Source organism: Rhineura floridana, chromosome 8 (genome assembly GCF_030035675.1).
Source record: "Rhineura floridana isolate rRhiFlo1 chromosome 8, rRhiFlo1.hap2, whole genome shotgun sequence".
Lineage (NCBI taxonomy): Eukaryota > Metazoa > Chordata > Lepidosauria > Squamata > Rhineuridae > Rhineura > Rhineura floridana.
This window is the reverse complement of record NC_084487.1, coordinates 127,604,288-127,620,551: the sequence shown is the minus strand read 5'-3', so window position 1 is coordinate 127,620,551 and position 16,264 is coordinate 127,604,288. Positions and strand designations below refer to the sequence as shown.

General features: G+C 41.5%; 1 protein-coding gene across 6 annotated transcripts in view; it reads right to left on the bottom strand.

The window, feature by feature from the left end:
- Positions 1-16,264, bottom strand: part of ATXN10 (ataxin 10) — a 141,504-nt gene that overhangs the window by 38,620 nt on the left and 86,620 nt on the right. For all 6 annotated transcript variants that reach the window (XM_061582452.1, XM_061582455.1, XM_061582449.1 and 3 more), the window contains 2 exons: positions 16,008-16,116; positions 12,581-12,750 (listed from right to left, as the gene is read on the bottom strand). In XM_061582452.1, coding sequence (XP_061438436.1) covers positions 12,581-12,750; positions 16,008-16,116 — 279 coding nt within the window. The remainder of the gene's footprint in view (positions 1-12,580; positions 12,751-16,007; positions 16,117-16,264) is intronic.

Genomic DNA, 16,264 nt, shown 5'->3' with positions numbered 1-16,264 from the left:
GAGCAGGGGAGAAGGGAAGTGCCAGGCGACATATGGATAGAAGGGAGACATACTCTGCCAATCACACCATATTCAAAGGGAAAGCTAAGAGGAGAAGACAACCAAGGAGCCGCCGAAGCTGGGAACAGGCACAGGGAGAAATGGTGGGATCAAAGAACCCTGACAGACAATTTCCACTCAGACACATTTGAAGTGGATGAGAACTCACCAGAGTGACAAGAAACACATGAGATGAAAGGGGGGGGCACACCTCAATGTTGAATCTTGAATAGAAGCTAACAAGAAGGCAAATCACCTGGTTGAAGAGGCAGGAAATGGTCTGGGAGATATCGTGAAACTAGCCCTCAACTTTATGCTGTATATTCTACCTGTGGTCAAAAGATGGCAGCAACATCCATCTAATGGCTTGCCTTCCAGGAAGAAAGAGCTGCGTGCCACTGTGCTTCAAATCCCCTGATGACAGCTCCCAACAATTTCATATAGATGTTAAACAGTATAAGAGACAGAATGGATTCTTGTGGGATCCCCACAGCCCCAGAGCCACGGAGCTCAACAAAAATCTCCTTGTACTACTTTCTGGTAGCAACTGTGAAGACAGGAGCAGAACCACTGTAATACAGTACTTCCCACTCCCACCTCCCTGAGCCACTCCAGAACTCCATAGTCAACGGTGTCAAAAGCCACTGGAAGGTCAAGGAAAACCAATAGTATCACAACCCTCTTGTATCTCTCCCAACAGAGACCATCAGTCAGCATCACCAAACTCGTAATCACAACTGTCCTGTCTACATCCTCATTTGCAGTTCTTAGCGTTGGCGGTAAGGGACTGGAAAAGCGACTTCTCCTGTTGTCTTTGTAACCAAAGAAAAAAAAGATGTGCTGTTGAACTGTATGCTCCTTACAGTAGAGCTGTACTGCAGATTCGGCCAAGGCCTGAGTCAAATTGGGCCCATTCAGACATATTTGGGCTCTTGCTGGGAGGAAGGGCGGGATATAAATCAAATAATAAATAAATTAAATAAATAAATATTCAGGCCTCAGCCAAGACAGGTTCTGAGAGCCAGGTTGGAATTGATGACCCAGAGCAACCGGGGACTGTCAGGGTCTGGGGCATCAGACAGGGAGAAGAGACAGCCAGTTGTCCTTCCTGCCTACGCGCTGTTCCCCCTGATCCCTGTAGGTGCTAGTTTCCTGCAGCAAAGCACCTTGCAAACCTGCATCATGCAGGATTGCTCCATAGACTCAACAGCCAACAAGCTGAGGGAGCAGACCTGTGCAATGCAGGTTTCCAAGGTGCTTTCCTGCAGGAAAAGACATTTGGTCTTACCATAAAACAGTTTTCTCTGTGCATGTCAAAAGCTGATCTCAGGTGGGTAGCTAGCTCCACCTAGCGGATGAAGGCAGAAGAGTGCTAAAGAGTTTTGTGTTTTTTTACAAGGGCTTCCTGCTCTGCGCAGCTTATTTCAGTTTTTGATAACAAGTCAACCAACAGGAGGAAAGAACAAAGAGAAATAACAGGAACCATCGACACGAAACAGGAGACAACAGCACTCATACGCTCTCTGCTGTAGGCCTAAGATGAAAAAGACAGTGATGGCAGCCCAGCAATCCTAGGGAGTGGCCCTGAGATCAGCTTTTGACATGCACAGAGAAAACCATGTTACGGTAAGACCAAATGTCTTTTCTCCTGTGCATGGAAAAGCTGATCTCAGGTGGGACATACCAAAGCTGACCCATGTGGGGTGGGAACATCGCTGGGCTGATTACACTAGTGATATGGGAGAATGTGCTGTAGCACTCTCCTCCCAAAAGCTGCCTCTGCTGATGCATATGTGTTAATCTTATAGTGTTTAATAAATGTATTAGGTGTGGCCCATGCAGCTGCTCTACAAATCTCTGTGATAGATGTGTGGCATGAGAATGCTGCCGATGTGGCTGCTGCCCTAGTTGAGTGGGCCACTATCCTGGCCGGCTGGGCTAACTTTAGAGAGGTGTAGGCCAGTGTGATACATGCCTTGATCCACCTAGCGAGCGTGGACAAAAACACTTTCTTCCCTAAAGACGCTGGGTGGAAGGAGACAAACTATCTGTCTGATGGAGATGTTTTAGAGATATACACTTTGAGGGCTCTTCGCACATCCAGTGAATGCCATGCTTTTTCTGTGGGGTGAATGGGATTAGGACAAAAAGAAGGAAGTACTTGCTCTTGCTGACAGTGAAAGGTAGACAGTACTTTAGGACAAAAAGAAGGGACAGTACATAGCACTACTCTATCCTTATGAAACACACAGTGTTCAGCTCAGACACTCTCCGGGCCAAAGTAATGGCCACAAGGAACAAGACCTTAAAGGACAGGAGACGTAGGGAAATTTGACATAGGGGTTCAAAAGGAGGCTTTTGTAGGGCTGTTAACACTTTGTGCAGATCCCAAGTTGGGTAATGATGGATCATAGGAGGTGCCAATGCCGTTGCTCCATGTAGAAAACTCCTGAGTAACGGATGAGATTGTCAGAATTCTATTGAGTTGCGTAGCACAGCAGAGAGTATTGAGCGAGCTTGTGTGTGTGTTTGAATCTTTGCTAAGATTCTACCTTCCCTGCAAATTAGTCAGACAGAGACTTTAAGCTTCAAAATAAGAAAGAACTACTTTATTCTGGAAGTACATGCTTGATAGGAAAGAGTTCTATATCTAGCTAACTAGCTATGTTGGAGCAGTCTGCATTGGTCCCAGTGCAGCTCTCATGCTGGTTGAGAGGGAGAGACAAAGGAAAGATGTCTGCTCCCCTCTCGAGAGAGAGAAGGAACTGGGAAGGCGGGAAGGAACTGGGATCAACATCCTTTGCATATCAGTCTAGCAGGAAGGGGAGAGACGGCATGGATCAAAGGACAGGTATAGCCTAGCAACCAAAGAGGTCTCCTCCCTAGCTACCCTTTTTAACCCCATGCAGCCTCAACCCACCAAGTTGGAGTTGAACCTCATACATTCCAACAGGGATCCCAGCGGTTTCTCCGGAGATGTAGACAGAACCACCAAAAGGGCTGAAGCTTGGTGTCTGAGAGTGTTGGCCTAACACTCAAGGACAAGCCATCCTGTAGGAAGCAGAGAATGTCATTTATACCTGCCATTTATGTCATTTATACCTCCTTGGAATTAAACCCTTCTTTTGTGACCATGTCGAGAAGGCCTTCCATGTAGTCTCATATATTCTAATTGTGGAAGGGCATCTTGAAGCCATCATAGTATCCACCACTTGAGCTGGAATGCCTCGTTTTAAGAGGCATCGCCTCTCAATCTTCAGACATGAGCGCCAGCCATCCCAGGTCTGGGTGAAGAAGCTGTCCCTGCGACAACAGGTCTTCCCTGATGGGAATTTGCCACAGAGGATCGATCAACAGACTGACGAGATCCGGGAACCAGGGTCTCCTTGGCCACCAAGAAGCTATCAGTAGAACTCTTGCCCTTTAGGCTCCAATCTTTTGAAGTACCCTGGGAATGATCGGAAGAGGTGGGAAGGCGTAGAGTTGTCCTTGAGGCCACTGGGACGCCAGAGCATCTATGCCTTCCGCCTCTGGTGTCACGTATCTGGAGAAAAATACATGGTTGTATCATGTGCAGTGATAACTGAAACTGTAGAGGTTGAGCATGAGAACAGTGTGGGTTGTGCACCACCCCCTGAACTTGGAGTTCCTGACGTGAAGAGGGTGAAATGAAGGATGCTTCACCCTTCTTCTCCTGCAACACTTGGTGAGACATAGCTGTCTCGAGGAAGCCTTCAAACTCCTCCGGAGAAGACAACGTAGAAAAAATCACCTCCAGGGTGGGCTGGAATTGGGTGCCTTCCTCCTCAGATACGGATTCCAGGTCCCTCTGTGACCTACACATGTTGCTATGAGCCTCCTTTGGTGCAGCCCCTTGTGCATCACCAGGCCGTTGCCTGTCGTGACTGGTTCCCCTACTTCTCTTAGGTGCCAGTTGTCGTGGAGCCACCCTGCCAGCGACAGTACACGTCTCAGCCACCTCGTGCCTGCTGGAAGAGGGGCGGGCTATGGCTACCTAAGCTTGGGATTCGATAGAACCTAAAGGCCCTAGGGCCTGGTTGGATAATGGCGGAGGCACGACTTCCATTGTAGTGTGAGGCTGAAGTGACTTAGGTTTCTTTGGTGGGTGGTCCGATTTGCGGGTTGCCTTTCCCATGTGCGCAAACCACCCTGCAGGTCTTATGGGGGCTAAGGGCTGTGATAATAGCTGGGCCAGGTGCTGATGAGCTGCGGGGGGAGGCGAATATGCTTCCCCTGCCGCTGTAGTGTCCCGCTGAGGCCTTCTGCGGGCGAGAGGATGGAGGGGGGTCGCAGGCACTTGGCGTCCTGGGGAGCACGCTGCAAGAGATGTACCCGCTCACGCCGTGAAAGGAGGAGGCCAGTTGCGTGATTGCCGGTAGGCAGGCACAGACACGCCTGAGAAACGAGGCTGGGGGGAGCAGAGCCCAACAAAGAAGACAGTGGTCTCGCAGCCGAAGCAGTGGGGTGGCTGCTTCATGATTGGCTCAGTACCGCCACAAAGTCTCGGGGGGAGAAATGTAAAATGACAACCCCCTTTTTTGTTTTAAACAAGACACACATAGGGAAAAGTACAGGAAGGAAAAAGTACAGACACACAATAGGAAAAAAACACCAAACTATACAGGCCTGAATGCAGAGAAGAGCCAGATCAACCGTTCCTGGTGGAAGGCAGAAGAGAAACTGAAATACGGAGGCACGCAGAGCAGGAAGTCCTTGTAAAAACAAAGTTCTTTAGCATGCTTCTGCCTTCAACCGCTAGGTGGAGCTAGCTACCCATCTGAGATCAGCTTTGAGATCATGCACAGGAGAAAGTGCCATGCAAACTTGCATTCCACAGGATCAGTCCCTTGGCTCATCGGCTGTTGAACCGAGGAAGCTATCCTGGGGTGGTGGTTTACAATGTGCTTTCCTTAGGAAAGCAGTTTACAGAGCATCATGAGCCCAGGATCACTCCCCTCCACTGATCAGCTGTTCAGCAGAGAGGTTGATTCTGCAGGGTGCTGCGATCACAGCATCCTGCAGAATTAACCCGTCTCAGTCATTGGGGGGAAGAGGATGCAAGGTCTTCTTCCCCCGCCCTCTCCCAGCTACATGTTTTATTAGGGCTTTAAACCCCTAATTAAACATTAGCCCTGCCCCCAAACTTATTTGGGCCCAGATCTGGGGCAGGGTGGGGGAGGTCCTCAGGTCAGGCTGGCCTGATGCCCCCCAGATTGGAACCATGGGGCATGGGGGCTAAGCACAGCCCTAGTTCATAGTTTCGTATTATTTTGTTTATATAGTTTTGTACTTAATTTTATAAATTAAAGAATAATTTGTTCTTCATACAGCTCCAATTATTTTTGTAAAAAAATTGTAAGAAGCCATCATTCCATGAAGAGTTCTCTAAATATACTTTTGGAAGCGGAATTATGCTGAACCTTAACTTGCATAGGAGAGTTATTAAGAACTGCCTCATATGTAATATATCTTCTACTGAGATCAAGAAGATTTACAATGTAGGAGAACTGTTATGTATAAAGCAAACCAAACATAATTTTATATAAAATAGTTGAGTAAAGAATGTCCACTTTAGTTTTGATTTATTGTTTAGCACACGCCAAGTGCCATGGGCAAGAATCAGGTCAACTTATGCTATCAACAGTACATACCCCTTAATTTGTTTAAAACAGTATTGAGATGAGGAAAGTTGAATTGGTCTTTGTAAGAAGTGTACATAATAGAAGATCATATTTTTTATGCTGATGACTTATGTCTAAGACAGAACTCCATCTCATGCTGAGGTTGCAATTCTCAAGATTCACTTGCAGACAAGCAGAGATCTCGGCACCACAACCACCCAAGTAGTGGCAACTTCCCAGAATGACACATCCTACACCCTATTGCAATTATGATTGGACTTTATTACAGTTTCCACAAGTGATCTATAAAAAAAACCCTACAGTGTCATTGCTGAAAATATCTCCTGTTTGACAGTTGAATGGTAACCTTTCATATAGAAAACTGATGGACTGCAACTTTAGTAATTTTTAATTACTTTTACATTTCCACGGTTATATTAAAATAAGACTAAAAAAGAGAGACCTGGACTATATGAAGGGAAATATCTTCAGCCTATGAACAGGATCCAAAGTACATTTTGCATCAAAGTCAGATAATGGCATGATAAAGATCATGACAGGCCAACTCTCACTGACACAAAAAAATAATGAAAACTTACTCTTGTCCAGGTGCTACTTGAATTGCAAAAAATCACACTGTTGCCATCTGGGAAAGATGTTGTCATTAGCACCTTAGAAATGAACAAGTTTAAATTTAGTGCTTTTGTTTGCTGCCCTGGGCTCCTGCTGGGAAGAAGGGCTGGATATAATCAAATAATAAATAAATAAATTGTGACAGGAAACTTGAATAGCGGATTCACTACCAACGTAGTGCTATAGATTTTGTTATGCAGAGAATCCACCTCACTCACAGAGATGCACATACCCAATTAATACTTTTCATGGCAGGGATCTACATAAGTTATACCAGAAAATACTATTCTTAAAATGCTGTATTTTTGCTATATTTTTATTTCCACATGAAAAAACACTCGTCCGAAGCATTGTTCAATGCTATGCAAAGCAAACCTGTGTGCTATATCCATCTATATAATTCATACTACAGTTTAATACAGTACTTTCAACCAGAGTATGCCTCCAAACTCCAGCACAGTAGCTAGTTTGCCATTGCTTAAAATGTTTATACACCCTTTCCATTGTAGGCTACTGTATATGAATACAAAATTAATGATGATAATGATAATAGAAAGTAAGTGTCTGATGTGAATTATGCTAAAACATGAACTCAGAGGGCAACAGTCCCAACATATGACTCCCTAATAAGGGAAATTTCAGACAAATTAAATAGCTCCTCCAAATGTCCCTAATACAACAGCACAGTCTTTCCCGCAGTTCAGTTTTTTGTCCTATTTTATGGTGAAAACTGCAATATAGCAAGGGAAAAACCACTCATACACGTTCTCTACTGTATTAGCTAATGTTCTACTTTAAACCAGTTGCCGGAAGCATCAGGAGGGGAGAGTGTTCTTTCACTCAGGTCCTGCTTGTGGGCTTCCCCCAGGCACCTGGTTGGCCACTGTGAGAACAGGATGCTGGACTAGATGGGCCACTGGCCTGATCCAGCAGGCTCTTCTTATGTTCTTACGGCTGCTTATTTTCCCCTCACTAAATTACTGCAGTAATTCCAGTAGCATCTTTCTTGTAAGCTGTTCAACAGCATGGATCTTACTTGAATAATATATACATATTAGTCAAACGTGTTAAGTTTAATATGGCTAAAGTTTATATAAACCTGTAACTTGCTTTTGTTATTTATGCATCTATGAAATCATTATATTATATTATATATTATATTCCTCCCGAAGAAACCTAGGGTGGCAAATATATCAACAAAACCATTTTACAAGAAAAGGAAAAGTATTCAAAAACATTTAAAACATTCTAAAACACAGTTACGGTTAAAAACATTCTTTCATCAGTGATCAGATAGGTAGTCTCCTTCAGCTATCAATGCCTGCATAATCAGAAATGTTTTCAAATTCCTTCTGAAAGTCAATAGTCATGAAGGCAGATGCACCTTACTAGGAAGGGAGTTCCACAGATGAGGGGCTAGCACTCAAAAAGCCCTGTCACAGGTCAGTGCCAAGCTGGCAGCCCTCAGTGGCACCACCAACAAGGCCTTACCAGCCAAGTGTAGGGTCCAAGATGCTTGATACTGAGGAAGGCGCTCTTTTAGGTACTTGAGTCCCAAGCCATTTAGGGCTTTATATGCTAGTACGAACAACATAAATGGGGCCCGATAGTTCACTGGCAGCCTGTGTAGAGCTTTTAGGACTGGTGACACGTGATGCCATCGGGCTGCCCTACTTACCAGTCTATCAGCTACATTCTGCACTAGCTGCAGCCTATGGACCATCCTTAAGAGCAGCACATTGCAGAAGTCCAGAAGGGAAGTCACCAGAGCATGAACAACTGAGGCCAGGCTATCCTGGTCCAGGAACAGCTATAGCCTGTACAGCAAATCAGCCTCAGCTAGGCATAATCATTCCTAGCCACAGAAGCCATTTGGGACTCTAGTGACAAGCTAGAATCCAGGAGTATTCCTAGACAACAAACCTGTTCCTTCAAGACTAGTACAACCCCTCCCAGAACAGGTTGTACACCTAATTCCCAGGCACAGGAACCACCCACCCACAGCACTTCTGTCTTATCAGGATTCAGTGTCAGTTTACTGGCCCCCATCCAGCCCATCACTGCCTCCAGACACCTGCCCAACACCTTCACAGCCTCTCCTTACTCAAATGGAATGGAGAGAGAGAGAGGTGTGTGTCATCAGCATTTGTATTTGTATTTACTACAAAGAATATACAATAACCAAGGTATGCGTATGTTGTACCACTAAGCTTTACAGTGCAGACACGGCTTCATGTGCCATCTTGTTCAGAAGAGCCTGAGGCATCAGCAATCGATCACTAGATTATATACTGCTTTCTTAAGTTAAAATTACCAAGGTTTCATGGTGTGTTTGCTTTCTCCAGATGTTTGGCAGCCTAGCAACAACCAAAACAAAAGAACCCTGCAGTGGATACAAGAGCACTGATGTTTTATATAATAAGAAGAAATGTACTACATTTCTATCAATTTATTTACCTTAACTAATCTGGAAAATAATTTAATAGTTCCCTTCAAAATATTTCACTTTCTAGTTTTGTTTCCTTTCTGGCATATGACCTACTCTGTGGGTTCTGTTGGTCCATACAAACATTTCTTTCTTAACATTTGATGGTTCCCCCTCCAGGATACACACCTTAACATGGTGAGGGGGTTTGAGAGTGTTGAAGAAGCTAAGAGCAATGCCGTCAGGAGTCTAGACCAAGAGGCTAGACTCCTAGCAGGGGCACCCAAGGTGGAACGGTCAAAGCTGAGACACCAGACTAAAATGCATCCAAACTCAGAGGAAGGCAATGGTAAACCACCTCTGAATATCTCTTACCACGAAAACCCTGTGAACAGAGTATCCAAAATGCAACAGGAGATAGTGCTGGAAGATGAGACCCCCCAGGTCAGAAGGCACTCAACGAGCTACTGGGGAAAAACAAAGGACAAGTACAAGTAACGCTGTGACTAATGACACAGCTGGGTCAAAGCTGAAAGGAAGCCCAGAGGCTGATGTGCACAGATGTGAAAGGAGAGTCTGGAGTTGTACAACGCACACAATAGGAACATGGAATGTGAGAAGCATGAACCAGGGAAAGTTAGAAATTGTCAAGCAAGAAATGGAACGTGTCAACATTACAATACTTAAATGTAAATGTACTGCCTGTAAGTCAATTCTGACTTATGGCAACCCTATGAACAGGGTTTTCATGAGGCTGAGAGGCCCAAGGTCACCCAGGGAGCTTCATGGCTATGTGGGGATTCGAACCCTGGTCTCCCAAGTCGTAGTCCAACACCTTAACCACTACACCACACTGGCTCTCAAAATGAGGGTAAAAATAATTTCACAAAAATTATGTTCACTTCTATTTAAGAAATTACAGTGCGTCTTCGACTGTTCACCTTATCACTCAACAATTGTTAGTATAAGCTAATCCAAAAGAGTATTTCATAACTATCTAAAAAAAAACAACAACCACCCATCTATCATAGGCTGATTTGAAAGCAATTACTCCAGGCAAACACACACCTCACTGGCAAATTAAAAGATCCTAAAATGACATTCTCAGTTTAATAATGCTCATCTTCTTCAAGTCTTTGAGACTCTATCTCTAATGTTTTAATTTAAATCAACATTTGTTCAACCTTCAGTTATTTTTGTACTTCTACTTCCAGAAATTAAGTGAGGCATGAGGTCTGAAATCTAGCTAAGCAGCTGACCTTGTTCATAAAATTGACCATTTGTCCATCACAACCCCCTGCATCCTCCTGAACAAGAATGGAGACATTGTAAAGTGATCCCCTCTTCACCTACAAAGTATCACTGTCAATTCAGCAAGATTCCCCTTCAAGCATATCAAAAGTTGTTGAAAGATCCAGCCTTATTAAAACTCACCAATTCTCTGTTCTCATAATAACCAATGACTCTTTTAAACAAGTGTTGCTTGCTTAAAAATTCAAGTTTTTTCTTACATCTTTTCTGTACTTAGACTTTTGAATACAGTTGGCAGCTTCAGACCCATTTACACATTGCAGTATAGGTGCTGCCACAAAACTGTTTCACTGTGATTTGCTCCCATATAGCAACAGTAATGGGTAAAAACACAGAAAACGTGGCTTGTGCAGATCCTATGGGTAATTCCCAAGCTGAGGGAGCCAGATCAGAGCAGGGAGGAATATATTGGCCCCTGCCACTTAGAAACTCATTGCATCCCATTTCTTGCAAGACCTTCTAATAAAGCAAGCTTATGTAGAAGGCAATGCCACCAGGTGTAGAGAATGAAATTCACATTGGCCCAGGGTAGATGATAATATTCCAGTTTATTAAACTAGGATCTGCACAATCATTTTGCTTGTACATATAGCCTCTTCATTCCATCCTCTGTGCATGCTGCAATTAAATCAGGAACTATAAACTATATCTGTATTAACTACAGCTTCCCATTTTATCCAGACCAGGAAACTATGGCTACCAGAGTTTTAGATAATTAAGCAATTTTCTTTTCTTTTTTTCAATTAATTTTTATTCAAATTTTCAAAATCAAGACAATACAAAAAGAAAAACACAAATTAAAACTAATACAATAAAAAGAAACAAACAAAAAAAAACTATTGACTTCCGATTTGTCGTAGTTCAGCTATAGGTCTATAATATATAACAAACCTGTCTCTTGATAAATTATAAAATCACCTTCCTCCAGCAGTTATCTTAGTTGGTATCAAATCTCATTAACATCATATCATTTTATTCTTCTACAAAAAGTCAAAGAGAAGTTTCCAATCCTTGAGATATATGTCCATCAATTTTTTTCTAGATAGACATGTCAAGATAATTAAGCAATTTTCAAAAAACTGTGGTGTAATACCCTGGCTTGTTCCAAATCTCGTAATCACAGTTTCTCACTTCATATGAAACAGGAAACTATGTTAATTAGAGACTTCCTTGCTTAATTGTTGCATGCCATAGAAGGAAGAGCAAAGAGACTGCCTGTGCAGGCAAAAATATTTGCAGATCTTTTGGCTTAATAAGCTAAGATATGACAATCTGAAGATTTCTCAGATACCAACTAGTCAGTGGCTTTTACAACTGCCTTTGAACTATAGTAATTTTGAACCCCTACATACTGCTCCTGCTTCCAATACACAGACAGATCAAACGTTTTTTATGAGGTATGTGAGAATCAGCTCCATCCCAATTAGACTTGGAGAATAAAATAACTGATTGGCCAAAAACAATATATGGCATTTCCTTTCATTTCTTTCACAGTTGCACCTTGATAGCTGTTCATGAGATTCTTCCAATTTCCTTGAGTAAAATATGTGTAGGAAAATAAGTGACTGGAGGGACAGCAGGTGATTCTGGGAAACAAACTACTTTGTAAAAAGACAGTAAATAAAAATCAACCATCTTAACTGGATGAATAAAGTACTATTGTAAAGAGACTTATAGCATCTTGCCTTCTGGTGTGTGCAGGAGAGGAGAGGAGGGGAGGGGAGGAGTTTTGGCCACCTAATTCCCTAAGATCAACTTCAAAATGTCAGCCTGATTCTATAAAAACTCTCACTGGTTGTGAAACCGTTGTGTGTAACAAAGACTGTATGTATTCAGGTATACCCAGAACTACAAAAAAATAAATGACGGCTGTGGTGCTTAGTGCAGAATTAAGTTTCTTCAAATCAGTTGCAAGGTTTGTTTTGAAAAGTATTGGGTTCTGTTCAGCTAAGTCCAACTCAGAACAGACCCACTGAATTTAATAAACCTAAGTTAGTCAAGTTCAACAACTTCACTGAGTGTACTCTGAGTAGGACTAGTGTTAAATCCCACCCATTAGCTCCTATGGCTCTGAAAATATGCTTGCAACTATGCTGACTGTGCCTCATGAAATCTGAGAAGTCATTAGGGTAGCTGAGTCCAATATGCTGTGATCAGGAGTGGGGCTTCAGTGTCATGCGTAGAACTATGACCCTCCCTATAATAAGCAGAATTGTGGTATTTTTAGCATATACGTATAGTCCTACATAAAACACCAGGAATTAACAGCAGTGGTTTTAAAATATAACAACTGACTTAAAGCCTCCCTACATTGTTATGAAGCATTCTTCTTTTTTAAAAGCTTCTAACCAGTCAGCCTGGCTATCAGGCAACCTAACTGGTTTGGACCATTTCAGATACAAGGAAAATAGTATATTTATTATTTACTGAAGAGACATTTTTTCTTTGCAGAATTTTGTAGGAGGTACACATTTATTTTGTACTACAAAAACTGTGCAATGAATTTCTTATATTCTTTAGCTTTTATTACCTTGTCTTGGTTAGTCTTATTCCTGTAACATAAATTTCCAATCAGGCGAATTAGATGCGATTTAAACCCCACAGCTGGATGAGAGATTTGTTCCTGCCCTGTAGCAGAATGAGTTACTGTGAAGATGTTTGTGCTCTGCTTCCCAGCAAGATGTGTAAGCTGCAAAGTTTCTAAACAGACAAAGTATTTAATTAACTTTAGAATGTCCATGATAGTAAAAACAAGTTTTACTTCACAGTTGTTAACATCTGATTACAAAAGGAAATCAATCTGAATTTAAGGGGTGGGTATGAGGTCTAGGAGCACATCCTGTGAATCACTCCAGAAAGGAAAAACAGAAAATACATTAGACAAAATATTACCATACGTTCAAACATCAGGACAGGTTGCAACCAGTATGTCAGAAAACATATCAAAATACAATGTGAGGTGCATCACAAGAAACAAAATTCCACTTCTATAGTATTACTAAACACTAGTCTGCATGTGTTAATATTACAAAATAATTTGCAAAATAACAAACCATTCTTGGCTGGAACTTCATTCTTCACAAACGTATGGTTTGAGACTTTGCAATAATTTTTTATTTCTTAAGTTGTGCAACTTACTATTTTCAAAACTTATGTTTTGGTTTAATAAGTTGATTTATATTCCGTTTCAAGCACTTTTTGTATATGAATCCCCGTCTTATCTTGTCTACCACTCTGTTCCCATATTTTATGGGGGAAAAGCACAGAAAAAGTAGAAGCCTGTAACACATGTATTGTCTGCCCCTAGCTAAAGACACAATCTGTATAATGCTCTAGAATTTCTCCTGGACATGTTCCATTGAAATGAATGTGCTCTGCCTCTGGTGCATTCAAGATCAGATTCCGGCATGTGACATTTTAAGTCATGTCCTAAATTCATTGGTTCAGTTAAGGTTAGTGTAACGATCTATATACTGATGGTGTCCTGAAGTTAGTTAACACTTCAAGTATAAGGTTAAATGAATTTTGTAGCATGCTTAAACAGGTGTCATAAATAATTTTAAACCTACTTGCTAGAAATGTGTGGGAACCATAACATATGTTTTCAATTTTCTATGCTATCCTGTATTTAATTAGTCAGGAATAACAGCTGGGCTACTTGTGTCAAATTAGTAGAAATGCTTATCGATCTCCAAACATATTGGCAGACCCATTTGCACTGAAAGCAGCAAACATTGCTCAGTTTAGCTCTCTGTTCTCTTACAGTAGAGAAGAAATGAAATAGAATCCTTTTACTCATAAACCTGGTTTCCATATCACACAGAGCCATGGTTGAAAACAAACTATGAATCAGGTCTGGAAATGGTACCAAATCTGTTAATTGCTGTGAAAATAGTAATTGCTAAACTTGGAAGAAAATAGAGCATCAATCTTAGATTGGTTTGAAAAAATCTGGAAAACTGTAACGTTATTGAAACTCACAAATTATAGGAGAGAGAAAATTGGGCAAATTAACAGGTTCATAGAGCAATGGTCAATTTTAATTATGTTTTGGAATGATAAAATATTTGGAGAATGCATATCCATATAATTTTTTTGAATTGTTATAATACAATATAATATTATGTTACTTGGTAAAGCTAAACATATATATGTATATTTTTCCTGTTTGTTTCCTTCTTTATTTTCCTTTTCTTTTAATGAATTATATTTAAAAGTATTAATTGTTTTGTCATATATTATATACTTGTTAAGAAATATTTTATTTCTAGGCCCCAAGAGTGTTCAGAAATGCTAAATTGTAGTCAGAGACAATACCGCAATGAATCATGGAACTAAGAGGGTGGGGAACAGAAGACTCTAAGTTTCGTTTCTTCTCTGGTGAGAGATAACACCCAGAGGCTCCTCTCAGGCGGTAGTATCTTGGAAAAGAGATAAGATGTATCGCCCCCTGGATTGTTGCTATTTCTCTCTCAAACAGTGTTCCCAAAATACTTTGCTAGAATTGTATCCAAAGATTTACGTCATATTGCTGAGAGGATAACTTTTACAGGCATAATAGCTCTATCTTTATCTCTTATTAGTGTCAATCCAATTTTCTTTCACGGTTCTTATCTTAAAATAAGTTTCTTAGATTGACAAGTATATAAATTCTTTATCAACTCTTCGCTTTTTAAGAATTATGAGAAATGTAACAAGGATAAGATGATACGCTTGCTTTATCTATGTAATACTGTATTCCTTTCTTATGATTTTAATAATATTATACATTGTTTTGCTTTTGAAACCTATATAATGATGCTTCAATTAATAAACCGTGCTCTCTTCCCTGTCAAACTGCTGTCTGTACAGTTTAGAGACCCCTTCTTGATCAAGCAGTATTGTGTGTCTATTGTGTGTCTACTTGATGTTTTGGTATCTGGCTGAACCACTGAGACAGGTAAATTACACTGCCAAGCTTGCACTCCTATCCAGGGGGGAGGGGGTGCGTTAGCTCGCCCCTGCACCATGGGGGGGGGCGCTCTTAGATTTGGACCCAACATACTTAATAAAAAAAAAATTAAATGATGGGTTTAATGTAAACAAGCAATGTGCTAGGTGCACACTGCTGAAAAGTTCCACTCCTTCCCAGCTCCTGCTGCTGCTGCTGCACCGCTAGAAAACAAGACAGAGCCTGGTCTGTCATGATGTCTGACAGACCATAAGCAGTAAACCAAGAACAACTAAGTAATACCTTGGTTAATACTCATGGTTTCTTTGGAGAGAAACAGACCACAAAGCCCAGGTTCAGACCTCATGACAAACCAGGCTCTCAACTGTTTCACAGAAGCACGGCAGAAGAGGAAAGGAGTAGAGTAAGTATACCTCAGCAGTGTGCACCAGTATGCAGCACAGTCACATTAAACCTGTGAACCAGGCCACTGTATAATTTTACAAAGCACGTAAACTTATTGTTTCAGATCAGATAGAATGAATGATAGCTTGAGCAGCACTTCACAAGAAACACAAGCCCAAGGCTCTAGAGCACTGTTCTTCAACCCTGGGTCCCTGAATGTTGTTGGACTACAACTCCCATCATCCCTGACAATTGGCCAAGCTGGCTGGGCATGATGAGAGTTGTAGTCTAACAATATGTGGGGACCCAAGATTGAAGAACACTCCTCTAGAGTGTAAACACTGCTGATTTGAACCACTGATAGCACTGTTCAGAGAAATATATAAAGGATTGAAGAAAACCCAAATCAACCCAAATAAAGTCCAGGGTACGTAATAAAGCCAGTATATCAGTAACAAAATACAGATGCTGGAAAATTCATGCTAACAATTTTCTGCTTTTTATTTGTCAGTTATTAGTCATAGTTGACTAATAGTTCCTCATAAAATCTAGTTTCAAGCAAAATACAAACCATTACTCTCTTTAAGTTACAACATTTTTAAAGTATGTGTCTCTTACTTACTGACAGCCACCTCAAGCAAATCAGGGCAAGCCTGCAAACATTCCAGTTGTCCAGAGTCTGATGTAATTTCACAAAGAACATCAAGAAGCCGAATCGTGACTAGTGCTTCCTATGGAAAATAGGCAATAGTTTGAACTCTCAGCTGCCCCCTTTTTTAAAAAAAGTATATTTCTAGGATTTCTGGGCTGTAAATGGCTACTGAAATCAGAGGAGCCAGAGAGGTCATTAAATGAGATTGACCATGGTCATAGGGCAGC